We start from the raw sequence: 19,078 nt of genomic DNA on the forward strand, positions 1-19,078 counted from the left end.
GTGTGTGTGTGTGTGTGTGTGTGTGTGTGTGTGTGTGTGTGTGTGTGTGTGTGTGTGTGTGTGTGTGGAGCCAGAGGAAGGAGTACGCTGTGTTGTAAGCGCTGCTGCGACAATGTGCCTTAATTGATTCCATGCCATCTCATCAATTTTGATTAAAATGAAATGAGCCTCTGTAACGTTTGAAAAGGTTAAAACAAATTGAAGGTGGAAATCACAGCTGGTAATCACAGTTTGTCTCACAGCGGGGCTTTTAATGAAGCGGCCTGCTCTCCATCATTCATTTTAGCTGTGTGTTTGTGTGTGTTTGTGTGTGTGTGTGTGTGTGTGTGTGTGTGTGTGTGTGTGTGTGTGTGTGTGTGCACATTCACGTAAACTGTATTTAGAACAGAATTTATAGGTCTGTATCAGCGTTAATTCACTTACAGATGAACTTGTAATAAGCGATTGTGCCAAAGTGGATTCATAGTGTCAGAACTTCAGAGCATAATGCTTTGACCAACAGGCAGATGAGGAGCATTTGTTTAAAGAGCAAATGATCATGTTAGGACATGTTTATTATTGTAGATTGACTACATGAGATTTACAAAATATTTATTTGAAGAAATGATATTGACAAATTAGACTATTTTATCAAAACTATAGGCGTGCATAACTTTTTTGAGTCATATGCTCACTTTAATGATGAAAGGTTAGCAATAGCATTCAAATACTGTACTGAAAACAGCCTGGTTCACTCAAAGGCAAAACAAAGAAATGGAAGAGACACAAAACTGCAATGCAGGCAGATCAAGCAATGTTAACACACAGCATACCAATTCATTTTCATTACAATACTGTTAAGTTTGTCTGAGATTTTACAAAATGGTTTACGTGTCTGAGCTCGAACTTCAGGAGATTGTGATTTTTCAGAAGAACAGGGAAATCATCACCGTGCAACGTTCCAACCAGAAGGCCGCTGAAGCTGAGGCTCTCCACAAAGAGCAGCAGAGGCAGAGGGAGAAGGATGAGTTCGATAAGGAACTAGAAATGTTTCTGGCCCAGACGTAAGACCTGATTAAACATACGTCTGTAATGAAGAAGAACACTGAAACAACACTGAAAGTCCCGGAGAGAAAACGTCGGCAGAGGCAGAAGGAAAGGGAAGATCTCCTCAAGCACCTCGAAGGAGAGCAGGGCAAAGAGACCGAGAAGAAGCCAAATAAATTATCCCTGAGAAAGAGATTTCTCGGGTTTTTCAAAAGAGCTTGAGGACTATTTGCTGCCTGACCGACACCCCATCCATCCAACCGTATCCCTGAAAGCCCAAACTAGTTTGCCTCATCCTCCAACTTTACCATCTTCATTACACCTTTAAAGGAATAGATCAACTTTTTTGAATTTACCAGCTGTTTGCATCACTCTCCAACCCAAGAAACTGTTCCTGTATCTGTGTCTGCGTTTTCGATGTAGATATGGGCAGATGTTGTTCATCCAGGTTAGCTGAGCTCGAACACAGGTAGTCAAGGGAAGAGGGTCAAAAGATATTTAACAACATCACTTTAACCCTCCTGTGTGCTTGTCATTACTTGTTTGTAAACCAGATTATTTTGTGCTTTATATTTTTTTACCATTATGTCATTTTAGAATCCGATATATGCTGGAAAAAAAACAGGAAAGTGCCAATAATGGTCTCGTTTGTATTTGGTGTTTAAATGACAAAGTGTCAAATTATGGAACGCACCATATTGGTTAAATTACACAAATCCCAACAAGCACACTGGACCATTTAGTGATGTTGTAAAGTTTATCTTTTGACCTGCTCCCCTTGACTACCAGTGTTTGAGCTACGCTAACCTGGATGAGCGACCTTTGCCCATTTCTATATCTTAAATTCAAGCACAGTTTTCAGGAGCGGTTTCTGTCGCCTTTTCTTGAGCTGGAGAGTGAGACAAAAGAGTTGAAAAAATTTTGAACAATAAAAAAGACAAACAAAAAATAAAACAATACAAATCAAAACAATCAAGATTTATCTGAATCCTTCAGCAATTTCCCTTCAAGTATTTCTAAGTATCTCAACAGAAAACACTGTAACAACATTAAATACAGAGAGTAAAAAGTATAGAATAAGTTTACAGTTGTTTCTTGGGGTGGTACAAAATGAGTACCAAGTCCCACTTTATAACTGGTGTAGTGTTACATGCTCAAGGGGAGTCCACCTCCGCACCAAACCAATTTATTTCTCCATAACTTGAACATTTAACATACAATAACACTGTAAATTTTCAAATTATGACATGAAACGTTCTAACAAGGACAATAGTATTTTTTCATAACAATTTATTTATTTTTTCTTATGGTTTGAATGTGTTGTGCTCCATACCATGGGAATATATGGTCACGAGACGTAAATCAATGAAATGAAATAAAGAAAGTAATAAACATATATGTGTGCATCTTCTCACCGTTAATCTTGAGGGATTTCTAGGATTAATTTACATGTCAGATCAAAATAAGAGAATTAAAAAGACAAACCTAACAAACATAATGGAATTGTAACAGGTAGCTGCTGCCCCCTGGTGGTGATTCAGTGAACCAGAGGTAGAGCCATTTCCCATCTGTTATACATAATTACACCAATGCCTCATTATAAACTAAGTCTTTGAGAATCACTAATTCCCTCAGTGGTTAACATAGAAACACAGGCGAGAGTTGAAACTGTATTCTTGTTTTATTTTAAAAAGCAAACTTTGCAGAGTTAACAAAAAAAAAAAGAAATAAACAATCACATAATTGCAATGCACCTTGCTAAATAATTAACAGTGCTGCTAGTTAATCTGCAAGCATACCCCGCTGGAATATGCTGTTGTGGAGAAACGCTGTTGCCTTTTTGCTCACAAATTGCCCTATTTTCCAGTGGCCGATTTGCTTTAGTAAACTTAAAGCCGTGTAGATGCTAGTGCTGTCTCAGCAAAACAACAATCTTCAGTAGAAAATGCAAATAGATACACATGCAAAGCTAAAACCTCTGGCTAATTACACAGCCGTCTTACAATGTTCGTGTCCCTGAGCGCTAGAAACAAAAGGGTATTGCACAGCATGTATGCACCTCGTAGACATAGCGTTAATACAGAACATCTGTGGGTTGCCAGATCGTGGGAGAGGGACAAAAAAAAAAATCATAATAAAGCTTATTTATACACTAATTATACTGTAACACAAAAACACGAAGAGTCTTTGCTTATATTTAAAAATGTGTTGGTTTGGCAATTTTATTTAACTCATGTACAGAAAGACAACAGAGATGGTACAGAGAACAATGTACCGTATCCAAAGTCGGAAAAAAAAAAATGTGCTCAGGCCGTTTACAGTGATCTAGAGAACATATTTAAATACATCATAAAACACTGTCACTAACATTAAAACCTAATATTGCAGGGTTTAGACAGTTAAAACACTGATGAGCGGCCACAAGATAGTCATATGTTCCTGCTATGACTAGCTTTTTAATTGTTATTTTTTTCTGATGGACACGGACACACACACACACACACAACATTTCTTGTGCAGTGACTTCGGGAATTTTCTTCTTTAGAATCTCTCTATAAGGCACTAAAATTGAAAATAGAAGCACACTAAAACCCATCTAAAAAAAAGCAAAGCACATGTACCTATGATATGGCCCTGCTGTGGCAAATAACTTGAATAAACTTAATGAAGGGAATATGAAATTTTGCAATTTTTCCTTCTCAGTGCAATGGATACAGTGTTGTGTGTCTCAGTGCAGTCAATGGGAGGTCACAGTCATCCTCAGTGTTAATCATCTTTTTTGTCCGATACACTGCTGTCTTCCTGGGTTGACCCTGATCCGGTGAGTTCCAGTTCCCCCGGCTGAGCCTCCTGGATGGCCTGGTACCTCTGCAGCTCCAGGTAGGTGGTGAACAGCTTGGCGTACTCCGGGTGGGTCGTGGCAAAGGCTTCAAATTCATCTGGACAATCCCAATGCACAAAGGATATATGGCATTAGGAGGCATTAGGATAAGGGATGTCTATTTTTTTTATGATTTTTTTTATTGCTTTTATTGTTATATATTTATTTTTACAAATTGAGTTTTGACTATAAGCCCCCCCACGGGTTTCTGACTTCTCCAATCTTCAGCACACATTATTTCCTCTTTCCATGTAAAAGATATATTTGCGTTAAATGGTTTATTGTTTTGTATTTGAATGAATGTGTGCAAATCAAAAAAATCTAAAATCAAGTAAAATGTATCATGATAGAATACGATATATTATTTACTGGTGTAAATACTAAATAATTAAAAGACCAAACTGTATCAGTGTAAAACTTGGCCTTGAGGCTGGTGTACTCACTGAATGTGATGTAACCAGAGCAGTCTGCGTCGATGGCTCTGAAGAGCTTCACCATGTTCAGATCAGACACACCCAGAGCCGAGCGCAGCAGAGACGTGAACTCCTCGCGCGTGATTCTCTCATCCTCATCTGTGTCAAACAGCTGCAGCAGAGGACACAAACACAGACAAATGTGTTACACTTTGACATTTGAAATGTTTGCTATTTTTTTTTTGGTTGACGAAAACAGTGTGAAAATGGGTAGGTGGGTAAGAAAAAAAAAACTCACTAAAATTACTAAATTAGTTTGACAAAATAGCTTTATAGTAAGATTATATAAACACCAGAATTGTTTATCAAATCACCATTGACCTTTGGCAAGCAAGATGACTCCATGCTCTCCATAACAGACACGCATTGTCTAAAATATGTTTCCAATTGTCTGTGAAGGCTGTTCCTCCTACAGTACTCCTGCTACTGTCTGCTGTGCTCTAATGTCAACTCCAGGCAGTAGCGGGTCATTATGCTGACATTTAGTAAGTCGTTAGAAGTACTAGCTTGGGGCGCCAAATACATTGGATACCACCATTACTACAATACAGTGTATTTGTATTCAACGTGCAATTAAAAAAAACAGACTACTTCCTATTCCTCAGGCTCTAGAACGGGCAGAGCAATGTGAGACTATCTCCGTCTTACCTTGAAAGCCATTCTAAGAACATCTTCTGTGTTCGCTGGTCGACACAGGATGGTCACACCGATGACGTACTCTCTGAAGTCTATGGTGCCGTCGCCGTTCTAGACAGGATCAAGGAAAAAAAATGACTTTAGTTGGTAAATACAGATTATTATGATGGATATAAGTACTTTCCCTTTTATTGTCTAGAAATAATGATCAGTTTTGACTTCAAAAGCTGATTTCTTTATTACTGGAAAAATTATGGGACACTTTTCTGTGGAAAGGGGATACTCATTGAGGTGGGGGTGAGAGGCTGTTTCATGCTTTTCCTCCCACTCAACCCTCTGGTAGACAGACATACCAGGACAGGAGCCCAGACTGCTTTGATCATTGTTTCCACTTCCAGTCAGTACAGATCCAGAACCCACACCATGATGTCACCCCTAATGTTCCTTTCATTGGTGCACATGATATGCAGTTATGTAATATGTATGTGATACTGTAAATTTGATATACCCATCATAATGTCAACTACTGTATTTATGGTGCGTTTAATGCCAGATGTGCCATGTGTGTTTAAAAAGGGGGAGTAAGCGATTCTGGAGATTGAAGGCTTGTTTTCATAATCACTTTTTGTCAAAATCAGTGAATATCTACTCATGATCCGCTACCTGTCCGTAATGTGTGTGCGCTGAAAAAAATACATGGTGTGTTAATACACAGCCTAGGCTCTATAAACTGGTATGTAAACAAAGGATATGTAAACAAATGGGCCCATCCTAGCTAGCAACATGCCCGTTTAAAGAGCCTGGGCTGTGTACCAACACTGGATTTTGTCCACAGCACACACACACAGTACAGACAGATAGCGGATTGTGAGGAGGTATTCACTGATTTGGACAAAGAGTGATTTTGACAACAAGGCAAGCATTCTCCAGAATCGCTGACTCCACCTTTAATTGTCACATTAGAAATCTATATATATGATATACACATCTCTCACCCTGTCAAACAGTGCAAACAGCTCCTCTAGGGCCGGGTTGACGGGCAGCTTCAGGAAACCTGCAAACTCATGGATGGTGATTTGTCCTCCTTTACAGGAAGAGGCCATAGACGCATAGCCTTCCAGCTCCTTCTTCACATTGTCCCACTTCAGACTGAGAAAGCAGGGCACAAGGGGACATATTTATTAGTATTAACATATCTGCCTGGCGATGTGCTGAACAGCATACTTAAGGTGCACTATGTAACTTTAGGTGTGTGTCAGAGAAGTGAACAGTTTCAAAGGTATATTCTCATAACTAAAGAAATAAACTTTGCTCACTGGGAAAAATTGGATCCCTGGAACACAGTTTGAAGTTAAGATAAGATAAGATAAGATAGTCTTTATTGTCACTGTACAGTCACCCGTACAACGAAATTGGGATTGCCAACTGAAGGTGCATTATTACACACAGAAAAAACAGACAAGCAATTTAAGATAAAAACAGTATAAAAACAACAAGACACATAAATAACACAAGAAACAAGACAAGGACAGGCATGTCATAATAAATAAATCTAAAAGGCAGAAAGCATATTGCACTTGTGTAAGTGAGGTAGCCTATGTGTATGTCTGTTTAATGTGTTTATGTTTTTTGAGTGTTCAGTGTTAGAAATCTACCTAAACAGTTAGTGTTTTGCTGATGTTGTTTACAGAAGCGGGGCCCACAGTTTGTATACAACATATTCATGTCGTACGTTTGTTTCCAGGTGCCTGAAAATACATTAAATGTGATTTATCATAGAATTATTCAATACTAAAAATAACCGGTAGAAATATGTGTTTTAAGCATACTGCAGGCTCTGCAAATGTAAACACATCCCCCTCCACTGAAACTACATACAGCACCTTTAACAGAGACGTTCTTACTTGAGTTTACGACTTATTTTGGTGAACTCGACGAGGCCGGCCTCCATGGGTAGCGTGAGGTCACCAGCTGAGATCATCAGGCGACAGTCTTCATATGTGTGGTCCGTCACGGGGACTCCCAATGCGCTGAAAGCAGACAGACAGTTTGCATGTTACAGTACGCTGTTTGGCTCAAAAGCATTTGATGTTTGTAAAGAGATCAACATAGCAGGCCAGGAGGATATGCAAATTTCAGAACGGTCACGTAATAACCAAACTCACTGTACACTCATTTAAAAATCATACTCTCCACCACTCAGTTTTTAATCCACTAACTAATGTACTCCATCTGTGATTTGCATTGGGTGTTTTAAATTGTAGAAGCGTATATACGTGTGCTTTTATGTTGCGCTGTGTGTAAGAATGCATGATGTAATGTGCATTTAGAAACATTTTTGATGGAAACTTACCGGGCCATAGTGTCTCGCACTCTGTGGGCAAACAGAGTCGGTGTTTTCTTATCTTCCTCTGTGGGGATACATGGCGGCAGGAACTGAAAAATAAAAGATAAAAAATTTTTTTTTACGAAAGTCCAAGCACAAAGTACACTACAAAATATTTGCATAGTACAGGATAACATCGAATTGTTTTTTTTTTGTGAACTTAGGTAAAATTTTAGTTTAACTCGAGTACAGAGAGTGACACTGATACTCCCAGTAAAGTGGAAACAATGGTCTCTAAACTGAGATGATGTGTACATGAAGTAGTGCTTTTCAGGCTGTCAAATTAAATAGCAAGATTGATAAACGCATGAATAAAAACTTGTTTGGAAAGGAATTGCCATTATATGAGGATGAATATTTGTTACCTCTATCTCTACTGTGGTGTAGAGCTGGGACAGGGTCAGAAGCAGCAGCGTCTTCCTGCACACAACACAAGCAAGACATTTGGTTACAACTATTGATTCAACGGTTAACAACAGGTGTTGTAATGCAACAATAATACAGCAGAAAAACATGTTGCTGTGTTTATTGGCTACGAAAAAGTAGCATCGGACACCAAACGTATATCCACATATTCCATGCTAGTGATAAACAACTACATACTTAAAGATCGATTTACTTGAAGATGGATCTACTTACGAGCTGAAACCCTGCCAAGTCCAAGACACTGTATCCTGTATGGGGGGGGGGAAGAGATAATAAAACATTAACTCTAGGATGGAGTTGTATACATAGTATTGTGTGATACAGCTAAACTTCAAATGTTATGTTACTAAGATTATCTTTGTTGTGACTGATTGCAATCAGACCTAAAAGTTCAGCCAGCAAAAATCGTAAAAACTAAAATGGCACCTCATGAGCGGATGTCAGCAAAGCAACATCTAAAAAGATCTGCAGATTAAGTTTACTGATAAATGTGTGTTCATTTGCTCAGACGGAAATAGGCCAAAATAAGTGTGTATACTTTACCCAAAGATGATCTATTTTAACTTCTATATTTTCTTCCATGCAAACTAGTAGATTGAGTATGTGTGGCCAGGGCCGCCCATAAGGGGTAGGAAGTGGGAAGGCTTTCTAGGGCCCAGCCACTTGGGGGGGGGGGGGGGGGCATGGTCTTTGGAAGCCAAGAACCTAACTAAGCTAAACTTTATTTCTAGATATTTATATTTATGTCAATATCTAGGCTATTCAAAGTTGGGTGTTTACACAGAGCCACGGCTCCGCTTACGGCCATTTAAAAAGCAGTAGAAAAGCAGAAATGTTCAAAATGTTTCAGATTGAGCACAGCGGAGTGTAACTGTTTCAAACATAATCCATCCTATAAACCCTTTGTGTGCCAAAAGGTGACAAGATTGGGTTTTGACATTAAACAGTTTTGGCTGGATTATATTTCCTGAGTCGTTCCTGCTCACGGAAAACACATGTAGGTAGCTACCTGCTACTTGTGTCTGGGTGTGGTTGTGAAAAGTATTTGGACCCCATGAAAAAACAGGTTGGGTACCTTTTGTAGTTCTTCTACATTCAATAGTTACTCTGTAATGTTCCTGAGTCTACAAAGAATTTCCCTTTGGGGACTGTAACTTCTAAAGGCTTTGACATAAATCTTCAGGTTGACACGACCAGCCAAGTCTGACCAGTTTTTCACAAACCTGGCCAATTGACCAACCAGCCGGGTCATACCACAATGAAGCTGACGAGCAGCATCATCCTGTTTTAATTATTGCCATAACCACCAAGGTCCTGCTTTCTGTATTGTTTCTAAAAATGAAAAATAAAAATAGACCTAAAAAAAATCTTAATGCAAAGAAAAACACAAGGCATAAAGAAGTTGGAAATAATTGAAGGAAAAAATTTGAGTTCAAAGATTAAGAACTTTTTTTGTAATGATTTCAGTGCTTTTGCAGTGATGAGAGGATAATGTACTAAGCCTAAATGTTGCAACCAAACATAGGCCAACTTTATAGTTTTGAAGGGTAGGTTGGTTTGGTTAATCATGTAGAGAACCGCCTTTTTTCATTTGTGTGTGAAGAATTTGTTGTTGATGTTGTTTTTTAAGTGTTTTTTATTTCAACAATACCACCAAAAGATTTCAAATGATTTAATGTCATGTGCAGGAATACAAAAAAGTGCAGTATTTGGTGCAGTCAATTAGTGTAAATGTATCTCACCAGAAAATAGTAGCATAGAAAACGTGCAAATTGTGAAAAAACTGTTTGCTTTAGTGAATAATAAAGAAGAACAATGTCTCTGAGTGAACTGATTATTTTGTAGATATCCGTTGATCTGTTAAACAATTGTGTGAGTGTAAGGGAATCAAAATAAATGGGTAGGTAGCCTATGCTGGGCTAAGTCAGAAATGTGCTACTATTTTAAAATAATAATGAGCGCTTGCTCCCCCAACTGTCCCTGCAAGTCCCTGGTTGATAAGATATGTATGTGTTTATTGAGGGATGAGCGCACTCACACTCATTGTTGATAGGAGTAATGGGTAAGGGAGGCCCATTGACTGGAGGTTTTCAGGGGCCCAGCCATTTGTGTGGGCAGGCCTGTGTGTGGCCTCTATGAAGTGTGCTTGTTTGTTAAATATATTAATACTGTATAACAAATCTCACTCACCAGTTTGTTGGGATATCTCATGAGTACAGGCTGCACAGGGACCCCTGGGATGAAGGCACCTAGAGGCATAGGGAACAAACAGTATGAAAGAAATCCTAGAAACCGTTGTCTTGTGTATAACTGAACAAAACAGACCTCTCCCACATGACTCACAACCTGTTTTGTGGGGCATCAGTTGACAACCAGTCAATGCACAATCCACATCACATAATGAACGGGTGGAGCAGTGTAGGATCAAGTGTTGTGACTATTGTGTAGCCATTTCATTTAGTGGATGAGAGTTAAGTGATAACTATGTGCTATAAGCAACATATGGAGCTTTCAGAAAGTAGTTTTTTGTTGTTTAATTTCTCTTTTGTTCGTCATCAGTTCCTTATTTAACACGTTTTGTTGCGAAAGATAACATATGTATACATTGTATTGACCTTACCTTGTTTGAAAGTGATAAGACATGATCGATTTGTACACGTTCCCTCCGGAAATATTAGAACCTGAGGAACAAAATATAATTAGTTAATGTTTAAATTACAAGTTGTATACTCTTCTATTTTAAATAGCCTTGATATGCTACTGCTGCTTACAACTATTTACTATTTAACTATTTATTTCAACAATACCACCAAAATATTTCAAATTATTTATTGTCATGTGCAGAAATACAAAAGAGTGCAATATTTGGTGCAGTCAATTAGTGTAAATGTATCTTATACCAGAAACTAGTAATATAGAAAACGTGCAAATTGTGAAAACTTTTAGATTGCTTTAGTGCAGGGGTGTCAAACTCATTTTGGTTCGAGGGCCACATACAGCCTCTCTGATCTCAAGTGGGCCGGACCAGTACAATAATGGCAAAATAACGTACATCAACTCCAAATCTCTAGCTTTGTTTTTCAGTAATATGCTTTATCACTCAGTCTACATTTGTAACCTACATTATCACGGATCACAAGGGATCTCTGTACCCCCCAGGAAATGTCTTAGTAAAGGTTGCTGCTGGCCATGGGAATAGGAGGTGCGGCGCGCAGCGCCGCAGCAAAAATTTGGGGGGTATTTTGCTCAAAGATGCCAATACGCACTAATGAAATAAACAACTGTTTATTTGAATACACAAATACAACAGGCACTGACGTTACAGTTGTCCAATTTTGTTTACTATATGTACAGGGACACATTTTGTGCAAACATGCAGACAGTACAAAATAAAATTTAATAAAAGTGCAACTTCTACTGTTTTGATTTATTTTTAAATACAGAGGTTATTGGTTGTTTTGGAATTCGTTTTTCCCAATTTAAAACATAAAAATAAAGCAGCATGGAAAATTAGGAAATAAATCTTGTAGGCCTACACTAGCATGCTCCTGCTCGTTTCGCACGTGCAGAGCCGCGGACACATCGCGCTTGCTAGTACATTAATTGTTCAGCACTAAAAATAAAAATTGTTTTATTTATTTTTTATTTTTTTGGTTTTTACTTTGCCATAAAGCACTGGAGGAAACATTAATAGCGGTGAAGCAAGATTGCCATTTACCATTTCCCACGTTGCTAAAATGTGATTTTTTTTTATTTAGGCTGCCCCCTAGCGGCTGGAGTGAGCATTTTGGTTATTTCTTTAAAAATTCATATCTCCTCACAGGAATGGGCTAGAGACTTACTTTTTTTTTTGAAATGCTCATAAATGTGTGCTCTACAAGTCGCGGGCCGGATTAAATCATCTCGCGGGCCGCATCCGGCCCGCGGGCCGTATGTTTGACACCACTGCTTTAGTGGATACTACAGAAGAACAATGTCTCTGTGTGAACTGATTATTTTGTAGAGATCTGCTGATCTGTTAAACAATTGTGTGAGTGGGTATTCAAAATAAATTGGTATGCTGGGCTAAGTCAGAAATGTACGTGCTACTATTGTAAAATAATAAGCCCTTGCTCCCCCAACTGTCCCTGCACATCCCTGGTTGATAAGATAGTTATTCTCTCTACAATTACATGTATGTGTTTATTGAGGGATGAGCGCACTCACACGCATTGATACGAGTAAAGCATGGGTAAGGGGGGGGGGGGGGGGGGGCATTGACTGGAGGTCTTCAGGGGCCCGGCCCAGATACCAATCCTCAAGTATGAAGAACTCTTTGAATTAACTTGAAAAACGAGATCCAACGCTTACAGGAAATGAGAAAGAAAAAAACATGTCCACGTGCGTTGCCAGTGCCGATAGCTAAAGCAACACAAACAGCTTTCATAGCCTCGCCACATTGCAAACTATTCAATATCTATTCAAAGTTGGGTGTTTACACAGAGCTGCGGCTCCGCTTAAGGCCATTTAAAAAGCAGTAGAAAAGCAGAAATGTTCAAAATGTTTCAGATTGAGCACAGCGGAGTGTAACTGTTTCAAACATAATCCATCCTATAAACCCTTTGTGTGCCAAATGGTGACAAGATTGGGTTTTGATATTAAACAGTTTTGTCTGGATTATATTTCCCGAGTCGTTCCTGCTCACGGAAAACACATCTAGGCCTACCTGCTACTTGTGTCTGGGTGTGGTTGTGAAAAGTATTTGGACCCCATGAAAAAACAGGTTGGGTACCTTTTGTAGTTCTTCTACATTCTTATAAACAGGACAGGCTAGTTAATCTGTCATTGTCCTGAGTCTACAAACAGGTTTTCAGGGGCCCAGCCAATTGTGTGGGCAGAGGATGTGCAAGGTCCATTAGCACCATCCAGATATTAACCAGAGATCTGTAGGGGGATTCCATGTGGAGTGATCGCCTATGGGTTGGCATGTCCATGGATCTTGAGCAGGTTCTAATGACAGTATGAAAACCAGTGGTGGCATCACAAGATTGCAAGGTATGACATGGCTGCAACATCTGACATGGCTTCACTCCATGCCAGTTTGTGCTGAAGTTAACAACGCACACAGTTCTGAACTATCTCCAAGAAAGACACAATTACAGGGGGTGCTCATGGCACAGTGGTTATGCCGCAGAGGACTGGGAATCGAACCCGGATCTGCTGCTGGGCCCGGCCCGGGGGGGGGGGGGGGGGGGGGGACGACGACGACGACGCCCTACCAACTGAGCTAAGGGCGCCCAACCTTAACTGTCTCTGAAGTTGTATGTGGTATCATAGTATTCCCTGACCATGAAAACATAGGGTTAGACATCACTAGTTATGTGTTATTATTATGTTTGGTTCAGGAGTTATGATGAAAAATGCACAATTAGGCTATGGCGGAAAGTAAAATGGTCGCCATGGCAACCATGATTCGATTTTGCAATGGCTTAATATCTGAAAATGTTCAGGGCCCCAAACTGTATAAGTGTATCAAGTTTCAAGCTTTTGTGAAAAGGTTAACAATTTTGCACATATCCCCTCTACCATAAAACAGTACTTTAGGAAGCCGAACATTGACATAAAGGTATGGTTAAGAAACCCCTTAGAAAATAACTTTCCACCACTTGGATTCCTTAAGACTTTTAGTATGTTATTTATTACATATTCATGAGTCAAAAACTGTTGGAATGGTTTCTGTTGCAATTTTTGAGAGGTCAGGTTATATAATGCCTGGACTAAACAGGAAAACATAGTATGTGTTGGATAAATCTCTGGTAGCTCAAAAAATAAAAGTAAAGATAATTAAACAACATGGTGCTGGCAAGTTTTCTCTCCAGCCAATATCCCATGCCAATAGCACGTTAATATTAAGGCCATTGTGTTGTTATTGTGCTGTGACTGACCTGTGGCCAGTGTCCTCCTGACTGGGCTCTGCTGGTAATCTCTTGTATGGTGTTCTTCCTGGAGTCTGGGTCATTCCTGGACACCAGCACTGGCTGAAGACAGCGCACAAACCCTGTAGAGTCCAAGCAAAAAACACATTAATGTATGCAAGAGGAAAACACACTAATAGTTGTTGTTTGTCATACTTTCCACTGCTTTTTTTCATGTTCAGGCTGTGGTTAATTGCCTAGCTTTAGTAGAATTAAATAGGGCAGGGTCATGTTATTAAATGCTCGCTTACTAATGCTTTCCCTATGTGACAGTTATAAAATGAAGCAATATCTCTATGGTGTCACCATCAGAATCGCTGACTCCAACTTTAAAGCTCTCCTATTATACTACTTTTCTGGACTTTTAATTTCTTGTTAAAAACTGCTATAGAACAACCTGACACGAATAACATCACAAAAAACCATGTAGATTTTCGGGACACTCTTCCTCTCACCCTAACACAGCAGTCTGCTCCACACTTGGCTCTGTGCTTCTCCGCCCCCCCCCCCCCCCCCCTCCTGCAAACCCCACTCCGTTGTGATTGGTTACCTTCCTTCCGGAACATTTTCAGCAGCGCGCGGAGAGATTTCAGAGCAGGAAGGTGGGGGCATGGCCGGGGCTTGCCTGAGCAGCATTACCATACATGGAAACATCCGCTTTTCGTGACGACAAAATTATCAGGAAATTCTGAACCGATTTGTCACGTGATTTCCCGACCGGCTGCCCTAGTGTTTAGTGCTCTGCACAGCCACCCCAGACGGTCAGCAGGGAACACGTCTAAATGCATGTACGTAATTATTTGATACGCTAGTATGGTTAAACATGACTATAAATCATTATAACAACGTTTATAGGTCATAAAAGTCAAAAAGTATAATAGGTCCACTTTAACTAATTAAAAACATAGTTAAAAGTTATAACTTCCGTTTTTACACACACACACACACACACACACACACACACACACACACACACACACACACACACACACACACACACACACACACACACACACACACACACACACACACACACACACACACACACACACACACACACACACACACACACACACAAAAGGAAGTGCCCATTACATCTACCCTGTACATTCCTTGAAAAAAAAAATGTCTCACTGCCAAAGATGGGAGTAGCCAGGTTCTCAACGCGGGAGACAGTGGAGGGCAGGCCAGCTACGATGCAAACGATCCCGTCAAAGAAGGTGGAGTGTGGGGCCACAGCCAGCATGGGGGCCTCACCACTGCCCACCTGTTTGCCCTTCACCACCACTCTGAAGCCCATGCAGAAGTAGTACGCCCTCCCCAGTCTAGCCATCACATTACGACACATGAACCTGGACAAGAACAGAACATTTTATTGTTTTATTCATAAGTCATTTCACACTTTGATCCGCTGTGTTAAAAAGTGTGTTCCCCTTACAATAGTGCAAGGTGTGAACTTAATTGGAAATGCATAAGTTCTGAGTAAAAAATGTTAACATGTGTCTACAGCCATCTAGATAATAATGAATTTGTTGATCAGTTGATCGTTGTTTTTTTATTAACAAAGACCCAATGAAAGCTTAAGTTAGTAACAGGAAGAGTTGCACCATTGTGTACTTTGCTGCAACCCCTAAAACTGAAAATAATTTGACCACTTACTTCCTCATGATGTAGAGAAAGCGTAGGGAGTCATAATTTCTATTGACGTACTGTGACAAAATGATTAAGGTGACTTTTATTCAAAGCTTTACATAATTGCATATTTTTCCTCAACAGGGCAGGAAGTGTAATGCATCAGAACACAGTTTTAAGAGTAGAAGACTTCTTACACAAACCCAAGGCATCGACACCACCTTCATATCCTATCAGCTGATGGAGTTATTATGGCTTATGTGTTGCCCACTCAAATATGCAGAAGGCACAGAGCAACAATTGCAGATTACATTGCACCTTGGGAGTCAACTGGCAACATGTCATGTAAAATATTCAACTAAAAGTGGTCGAAAAACTGTGTGGATTTAAATAAAGTTGCCAATTTTCAGTGAGGGTACATGCCTTTTTCAAATTACATTTCAATCGAAACATGACCAAGACAATATTTGAATCAATATTTTTTTCAATGTACTACTGTAATATTTTCCTTTCATTGTTAAACCTTAGCCTCAGTGCTTTAGCCACTCTGATACTATCAGAGCATGTTCACAGCAGAGCGCTACACTGGTGAACTTTACAAGTTAAGCTTCTCTCTCGTTTCCGTCACCCACACCATGTTTGGTCCTAATCATAGCTGTGGTCAAAGTCTTTTCTACTGAGGAACTTGTAGAAAAGTTGTTTGCAGAAGACACCATTTGCACAAGGGAACACTTGTGAAATGCTGCACCCTTTTCAATGGGGAAATACTACATTCAAACTGCTACACGTTAGCTATCGTGTCATAATGACACAATAATACAGAATTCATTACAATACATTAGAAAAGTTCATTCAAAAGTGAAACTTTCATATACGATCTAGATTCATTACACAAAGTGAAATGTGTCAGGCATTTCCTCAGTTTGAATTTTTGATTATTACGGTTTACAGCTCATGGAATAAAAAAATAATCCAGAACCTCAAAATATTAGAATATTACATAAAGCTTATAATACAGAAGTGTCAACCTTCTGAAAAGTAGGTTTAATCTTGATTTATTTCACTTGATGTGTAAAAGTTTAAAAAAAGTTTAAAAAGGGAACTTTAAAAAAAAATTAAAATCCAAATAATAACCATTTGGTCATAAACCTGGTTAGGCTGTTCATAAAGAGAGATGTATCACTTCCTTTTAGACCATCACTGACTCCTTCCTTCCTGAGAGGCGAGGGGAACTGAGCTTGAGTAATGCTTGTGGTGCAGATATCATCTACAGAAGCATGATTCGGCAGCAGCGCTAGCAGCTGCACATTCTTCAAGTCATGTCAGGACCTATTATTTTGAGAATATGCTGCCTCCATCAGTTTATGAACCCTGGACACACAATGCTCCTGCTGCTGTAACAATCATCATTTTACTCCGTTTCTGTTCAAATCTCAATGTAATACCCACACCAATAGCTATGTTTTTTTGTTGTTGCATACTGTACTAAACGGCATGGCCAGCCCTGCAGAAAGAGTGTCAGTGGGCAACACCCTTTTTGTACGTTGAGTTTATGAGTGTAGCGTTGAGTGAGGAAAGAATGGGCACAATGTTTGGCTACAGTTGCTTTGCAAACAACAATTTACATAGAGGCGAAAGTGACAACAAAAAAAACATTCGGTTTCCGACACTATAACTGTACAGGCATTAAGCCGAGTTCAAATTATTGGAGGAACCAAGTTTTAAAAATGTCCTTTTCTGTACAGGTAAACAGATGTTGAATAAGGTAGATTAAAAACGTACAATCTTTTGATGTGACTTAAGGTCTATGAGTGATTCAGTGAGTGTGCTATCCTTAAAGGCCATGGCAGACAGACAGGGCGAGGCAGAGACAAGACTTTGGCTTAATTTCTCTAAATAGTGAACTGCTCACTAAAACCTACATTATCCCTTATTTTAAAAAGGTGGAGTCAGCGATTGCTTGTTGATAAACATCAGTGACCATCTCCTCATGATCCGCAATCTGTCCGTACTGTGTGAACGCTGAAAGATACACAGCCTAGGTTCTATAATAGGGCATGTTGCTAAGTACGATGGCTCCTTTTGTTTAGCCTACATGTCCTTCATTTACATGCCAGTTTACAGAGCCTAGCCTGTGTATTAGCACCAGATTTGTAATTCAGCATGCACACAGTACAGGTAGCGGATTGTGAGGAGTCATATTTACTGATTTTGACAACAAGCATTCTCCAGAATCGCCTGCATCCACCTTTAAACAAATCAGACAATGTAACAATACCCCCCTAAGTGGTCTTGACCGGTATAAGGTTGTAGTACTACTACATTGAACAGTCATGAGTAGGCCTACTTAAGCACTACCAGTCTGGTCAGTGTGAGTGATCTGGGGCATTTGAAACATTGGTACATTTCTGTGGCCGTCTGTGTTGTGGTGGGACGGTGTGTGTGTTTGTATCCTAATAGTCACCGTCTCCAGCCGGTCATTGGCTCCACTGCTCCTTTCAGCGGATGCTTGAAGGTTATGATGACAGACACAGGCCATGTTACCATGAGAACCAGAGAGATGAGGATGGCTCGGATGGGGACCAGGATGATTCCCAACAGGACACACTGTATGGAGAGAGAGAGGGGGGGGGGGGGGGTAAACACACACACACACACACACACACACACACACACACACACACACACACACACACACACACACACACACACACATTAAAAATGTATGCACTGTAGCCCTCCATAACAGGTAAGACTGCTGTCAGAGATGCTAAATAACTAGGGGTGGCTGTTTGACATTCCTCAGTGTAGAAAATACATGCACGAGTCTGGAAATCCATATTACTGGGCAGCTTTCTAGAACAAAAAGGCACACAACGGCTCTCATTGTTTGTGGTGTCGTATAACGAGGCTTTACAAGCCGATTGTGAAGCCTCGCTGCAGAAGATTACAGGCCCTGGTGGTGGTTACACAGCAGCACTACAGCCTGTGTGTATAATCTCACACACACATGAAAACACTGTGTGAACCAACCGTGCTTGCTGCATCCCCAAGCAATGACTAGCCCAATATTCTTGCCTTCACATGAACATTGCACTCAAAATGCCATACATACTCACTTTAACGATAGCGGCTGTGCTTAGTTTGGTGTCTTGAACGAACGGGTTGATGACCGCAGGCAGGAGCAAGGATTGCTGCCTCGGCAAGGCGAACACTCGCTGCGGCGGCATTGCTGGCAGACAGTCCAGTTTAAAACACGCAGAAAGTACCGGGATATGTGTTTATTAGACACAGCGCCGTCAATCATTGCACTTCCTCAACCAACGTGGGGGGACCCTGCTCTGTAAACAGTCCTCATACCGGCAGTGCATGCGAGTAGGCTTACTAGGCTAGGGTGCACTGCAGACTTTGACAGAGAGCTGATACAGACTGGCGTTTTCAAGCTCCACCTACAATGTGGTTGCAGCAGCAGCCGGGTCCAAACCGTTGTCCGACCGTTGTTTGTTTGGGGAAGACGCATTTGCATGGGGTTCTACTGTCTGCGATCTCGTTATTGATGTCTGCAAGGCGCAATTAGGTCCATTCCGTTACACCTGCGTCTAATAAATAAGCTGTTACCAATCACAGAACGAGCTAAACTGGTGCAGCAATCCAGTGAGCAATG

General features: G+C 40.2%; 1 protein-coding gene across 1 annotated transcript; it reads right to left on the minus strand.

Annotated features, from left to right (window-relative positions):
- Positions 1 to 2,688: 2,688 nt before the first annotated feature.
- Positions 2,689 to 18,791, minus strand: lpcat2 (lysophosphatidylcholine acyltransferase 2). The gene is made up of 14 exons (XM_080032830.1): positions 18,534 to 18,791; positions 17,879 to 18,021; positions 14,917 to 15,134; positions 13,753 to 13,865; positions 10,449 to 10,509; positions 10,019 to 10,077; positions 8,042 to 8,076; positions 7,768 to 7,822; positions 7,370 to 7,452; positions 6,921 to 7,046; positions 6,012 to 6,165; positions 5,029 to 5,127; positions 4,351 to 4,492; positions 2,689 to 3,965 (listed from the first exon to the last, which is right to left on the minus strand). The coding sequence occupies exons 1-14, from the start codon at positions 18,642 to 18,644 to the stop codon at positions 3,793 to 3,795; spliced, it is 1,572 nt and encodes a 523-aa protein (XP_079888956.1). The 5' UTR covers positions 18,645 to 18,791; the 3' UTR covers positions 2,689 to 3,792.
- Positions 18,792 to 19,078: the final 287 nt, after the last annotated feature.

Source organism: Ammodytes marinus (genome assembly GCF_949987685.1).
Source record: "Ammodytes marinus genome assembly, chromosome: 1".
NCBI lineage: Eukaryota > Metazoa > Chordata > Actinopteri > Uranoscopiformes > Ammodytidae > Ammodytes > Ammodytes marinus.